Source organism: Rhipicephalus microplus, chromosome 6 (assembly GCF_043290135.1).
Source record: "Rhipicephalus microplus isolate Deutch F79 chromosome 6, USDA_Rmic, whole genome shotgun sequence".
Classification (NCBI taxonomy): domain Eukaryota; kingdom Metazoa; phylum Arthropoda; class Arachnida; order Ixodida; family Ixodidae; genus Rhipicephalus; species Rhipicephalus microplus.
In genome coordinates, this window is record NC_134705.1 from 149662424 (window position 1) to 149668113 (window position 5690).

General features: G+C 41.3%; 1 protein-coding gene across 1 annotated transcript; it reads left to right on the forward strand.

The window, feature by feature from the left end:
• Nucleotides 1-4729: 4729 nt before the first annotated feature.
• LOC142766050 (uncharacterized) lies at nucleotides 4730-5215 on the forward strand. The gene has a single exon (XM_075867870.1). The coding sequence runs from the start codon at nucleotides 4730-4732 to the stop codon at nucleotides 5213-5215; it is 486 nt and encodes a 161-aa protein (XP_075723985.1).
• Nucleotides 5216-5690: the final 475 nt, after the last annotated feature.

The following is a 5690-nucleotide window of genomic DNA, read 5'->3' on the forward strand; positions in this document are numbered from 1 at the left end:
TATTATTTCAAGAAAGGGTTATTTTCATGCAGTGTTGGCGAATAACATACTACTTTGCACGCAAGTGTTACCTGTGCTGTGCTTCTTTTCTTAGACCTGCGTAGCATTCTTACCTTCGGCACAGATTTGTGCAACTCACATTGCCGAATTTTTTTCGTTCATGAGCGCAAAATAGTGCTGCTTCTCGTTAAACAATGGCAGTGAATAAAATGCTGCTATCAATTTTGTGTTCTCTATAACGCACATATGTTTGGAAGCGTATTTGCAAAAATGTCTTCATCCTAGCATTCAGCACCAGTTGCTTTCACATGGATATTCTTTCAGCATCATGTTATCACTTTTTTAAAGAGAAATACATGAAGTTCAGGTGCATCAGTTGGTCCCACCGGGTGTGGTAGGAAGTGAGAACTTTTTTCTTTATTATCTGGCTGGATACTGACCTTAGTACTTTTTACATAGGGACATGCTTATTTTGTTTACCTATTCGTACATGTGCGACATTTAGAAGCCACTCATTTGTCTTTCTTTGAATGTTCAACAATGCAATGGCTGCGCTAGCAAAAATACCTTGTTGCATTTTGTCACTACCGATAATATATCTGCTAGCGGGAGAGTTTTATTGAAAGAAAATATTGCTTGCCTTAATATGTATTAGATTGTTTAATATAGCATCTGCCGTAATCATATTGAAATGAGGTGTATAATTATAAATTTTAGTAAATCGCATAGTATTTTACGCAAAATTGTCAAGCACTGCTTCAACAGCTGACATTTTATATTGCATAGTAAGTTGTTCTTTCAGCGTTGTTCGGTGCTATTGCGGATACACCAGGTGTTTCAATAAATACGTCCTCTATCACCCAAAATCAGGAGAACGTAAAGTTTGCTCGGTGCTTTCAAGATTGCTCTTTCTGCTGTGGGATGCATCTTATGGTATGGTAAAGACATCATTTGGAAGCCTGAATAATAAAAATAGGTTAATTATTTTTATTTCGCGAGTTTGGCGGTTATATAAAAAAAAAGAAATGTGTAGTCATTCATGTAAAGAACAAACTGCAGCTTCAGGATTTCAAAAAAGCCACCTCTAGCAATTGTTAAGGTGTACCTAAGTTCAACAAAAATGATAGCGAGAAAAAAATTTGTAATTATGAAGACATTACCAAATTAGGATTTCCTGATTTTTCAGAAATGTGGAATTTTCTCAAATAGCAAAATAAATGAATTTAAAACATCGGTCGCGTATTTCTGCAGTTTTTAAATTAAATAATTACATGTAACCACTCTGATAATTGTGTCAGTATTAAGGCTGTTTATTTGTTTAGCTATTGTGACGGCGCTGGTTGTTAACCACAAATACACTACAACGTAGAAGCGAGAGCTGTGGTCTGTCGTAATTCACTATATTGCATGGTTAAAGTCCCTGCTTTGTCAGAAGATTCCTATCGAACACGGTGTGGACACAACTTAGTAGTACTTAGAGCTCCGTAACATGGGCCCTGTGGATAGAGATATGTTTATTGTTTTTCAACATACTACGTCGACGGCTAAAAGTGACTTGTACCCAAAAAATAAAAAAACAGCGAATATAAATAACTATTCGTTAAGGCTGCTGCGTTGCTAGATGTATGCATATACGCATACATTTTAGCTAAGAGTTTGTGGGCCACAGGGGCAAGTGCTACGGGGACCCAATTGTTAAGGTTGCTGCCTTAACTATTCATGGCGGTTGCACGAGACGTGTTAGTATTACCAAAGTTTGAATGCTGTATATTCTTGCCTCCAGCCATATAACCCGTCATTCTGTGCCTGCGTCTACATAGCTAGACTGATAGATGTTGTTATTGAACATTTCATAATGTCCAGGATAAAGTGGGTGCTGTAGGTGGAGGCAACTCCGTCCGAATCTTCGTTCGAATTTTTGTTTTTGAGCAGGGATAGCAAACATTACTTTATCAGTGATGTCGTTCTACAGTCTGCGTTATTCACAGCGCTTAGCTGCAGTTGTTTTTCTGCTAAATATTTTTCCTGAAACAAATATTAACTGTTTCCTTGAAATCGCAAGCTTCATTCGTATTTGATAAGTAGTAGCTAATAGTAGCTGAAAGATACTTCGATATTCACGTAAATTGTTGCATCCAAATTCTGAAGTAGCGGGTAGTGGAAGATACGCAAATAACTAATTTGTTTTTAAACTTTCGTTATCTAAGTAAAGTTATCTAAGAAACTGTCTTTCTATATAGTGCAATGCTAAAATAACTTGTGTTTAATAATAACAGATACCAGCTGCTGTAGTATGTACACACTAGTCCACCTGTGTTTCTTGAGCCGCTTCGTCAGCACCTTCTCATAAGTCTTCCTTTTCAGCGTAGTCACTATATATGTTTTTGCTAGTGGTCACAGCATTAAAGTAAAAAAAATAGTTAAGATTAAAAGTTTATATTCTGAGATTTCGACTTCCAGGCGATGACTCCATGAAGGGAGGCGGGGGACAGGTTTTCTGGTGATGAGGGGTAAATGATGAAGATTTGATCATTATCATTTATTTACCATGTTCTCGATCTGAGTGCATGATTGTTAATACATTTGACCTAGTCGAAACTGCGCTGGTGTAACTGAATCCACTCGTAAAACCTAATGATCACTACAACGATGGCGTCGTTATTTCGTGCATTAAGGCCTAACATAACCATCATGGCGTAAGCAAATGTTCAACTCTACAAGAAGCCACAGATTAGTTTGAGGCTAAAATATCTCTTTTTCTTCAATAATAGTGGGAAGTGAGAAATGAAAAGTCGACAGAAAGTTAAATTGAAAAGTACCGATCACAACCAAGATTAAAAATTTAAGTTCATTAGACGCAGCTCGAAGCATTTGTAAAGTAATGCAGTTCTTTGGTAAACTAAGCAGACGACATTGTACTGAGCGTTGTTAGGGCGAAAGCATTAGTTGTCACATGAAACACTGAAAGTGGCTGTGACTTAGCAAGAGTGTTGCAAGAGAATGATTATGTGATCACAGCAGTATGTGTGATGTTAAAAATAGTCGAAGCGCCACAAAGTCAGTTGCAAAAAATGATGAAGTATTTATCACCTTGCAGTCCCCTCAGGCAAGTGCAAATAGCTTAATTGGCTCGTATATGCGAAGCATTTATTTGCTAACTTTGGCAAATTTGAGCGTATCTCTATCTATCTATCTATCTATCTATCTATCTATCTATCTATCTATCTATCTATCTATCTATCTATCTGTCTGTCTGTCTGTCTGTCTGTCTGTCTGTCTGTCTGTCTGTCTGTCTGTCTGTCTGTCTGTCTATCTATCTATCTATCTATTTATCTATCTATCTATATATCTACCTATCTATCTATCTATAAGTGCTCTCGTTGTCGTGTTCCTAACATGGTATAGTAAAGAGTTGGAGTAACATTGAACGAGCGTATGAGCAATATTGCTCTATGATGATGACCAAAAGAACGTGAAATGTCCCTCATCTCCAGGGCATCACAGCTTGTCAGAGACTTCCCGCTGGTCATTGCTGGCGACTTTAATGCCCCGTATCATACTTAGGGCTATTCATATAATACACAGAAGGGAGAGGACCTTTGGAGAGAGGCACTCAACCGGGACCTGATGATTGTCACCGACCCGTAATTCTCCACTAGATGTGGTGCGTCGGCTAGCACGGACACTACTCCTTACTTAAACTTCATCAGAGGTGCGGGAGAAGCGAAGTGGGGCAACCTCAATATAGACTTGGGTAGTGAACACCACACCCTGGCCACAATCCTGCAGGTAGAGCAGAAAAACCTGCGCAGGTTTATGGTCACTGATTGGCACGAATTTTGTAAGATTAGGAAGGATTATGTGGAAGACGAGGATAAGACTGATCTCGAACTTTGGACTGACCAGATTGCGCGAGATGTCAAAGCTTTCACCAAGAAAGTTGGCAAGGACCTCCCGGTCGAGAAGATGAATTGCAGAGTAGCCCATATAGTCCGGGCCAAGATGTCCCTCCTGTCCAGATAAAAGGGGCAGCGTCTCAACAGAAGGCTTCGCAAGAAGATTGCCGAAGTCAACAAAACAATAGAGGAGCATTGCAAGGTCCTTTCCATGCAGCAGTGGGACGATGTCTATAATTCAACTTATGGTTTAGTACGCCGGGCCGGGCCCTGGAACACACTCAAGCACTTGCTAGATAGGACAAATGCCAAGTCAAATCAACGAAGCACGCTTGGACGCGTTTTGCACGCAGCTAGGCGCGATTCCACGGACGATGAAGTTATACGGACGCTTGTGAGCGAGTACCTACAGGTTGATTCCAGCCCATTAGACGATCGTTCTTTGAAGGATTATGAGGGCGTAGAGAACCCATATTAGGACGCGGAGTTTGGAGTCGAAGAAGTCAGGTACGCTCTACATGATTTGAATGACAAATCGGCACCCAGTCCAGACTTAGTGATCCTATAGACTATCACTAACAAGGCTAAGGAATCTGGATGACAAATCAGTAGAGCACCTCACTTATTTCATCAACCAGTCTTGAAGCAACGGAAATGTTCCAGTACTATGGAAGAAGGCCACTGTCATCCTTAATCCCAAGCCTTGAAAGCCACCCAGTCGCGACAATCTTAGGCCCATCTTGCTCACTTCATGTGTGGGCAAGGTAGCCGAGCACAAAATCTCGAGCAGGCTCGCTCGATACTTCAATGACATTGAAGTCTAGTCCCACAACATGATAGGCTTCAGACCTGTGCTTTATACTCAAGATGCCATGAAGCTAATCAAGAATCAAATCATTGATCGCAACACGACAGACACGAGAGCAATTATCGGCCTTGACTTGGAGAAGACTTTTGACAACATCCTACACTTCTATGCTTTAGGAACGATCTCGAGCCTTGGTCTGCAAAAGAACTTCTTTGACTACACGAGATCCTTTTTGGCGGGCAGAGAAGCCACCCTCAAAGTTGGAGACCTCGTTTCAGACTCCGTTAAACTTGGTTCCAAAAGTACCCTACAGGGGTTAATCATATTCCCAGCTGTCTTTAACCTCGCCATAATTGGTCTGTCCATAAAACTCTCGGAGGTCGCCCGCTATAGTACTACCATATATGCAGACGACGTCACCATATGGTGCACCGGAGGCAGCGATGGGCATTTTGAAGCTGCGCTTCAAAATGTCATTGAGGTCACAGGAAGCCGCCTCATACCTAATTGACTCCGATGCTTACCACGAAAATCAGAGCTGCTACTGTACAGCCCCATGCGCAGGGGCTTCAAACCAAAAGGTTGGAGGCTTGTAGAGGGCATCGACATCACTCTAAGGACAAGTGAGGGTGGTATCGTTTCTAGGGTGGATAGTCTCTGCGTTCTGGATACGATGATTGAGATAACCGCTTCAAAAACCAGACTGTACAGAAGCTTACAAAAAAAAAGACGACGCCCTGATGTTGATAAGAAGGTTGCTAACCGGCAGCAAGGACTATCTCATCAAGATGGTGCATGCTTTTATGATGTCGAACGTATTACGTAGAGCAATGCACAACTGGCAGAGGTCAAAGTGGGACAAATGGAACACGCTGATAAACGGTAAAGGGCTTCCCATGTATACGAGCTCAGGGAGGCTGCATCACGTCAGCGTACACAACCCGCTATAAGAGATAGCTAAGTCTCAAGAGAGGGCGCAGTTCACA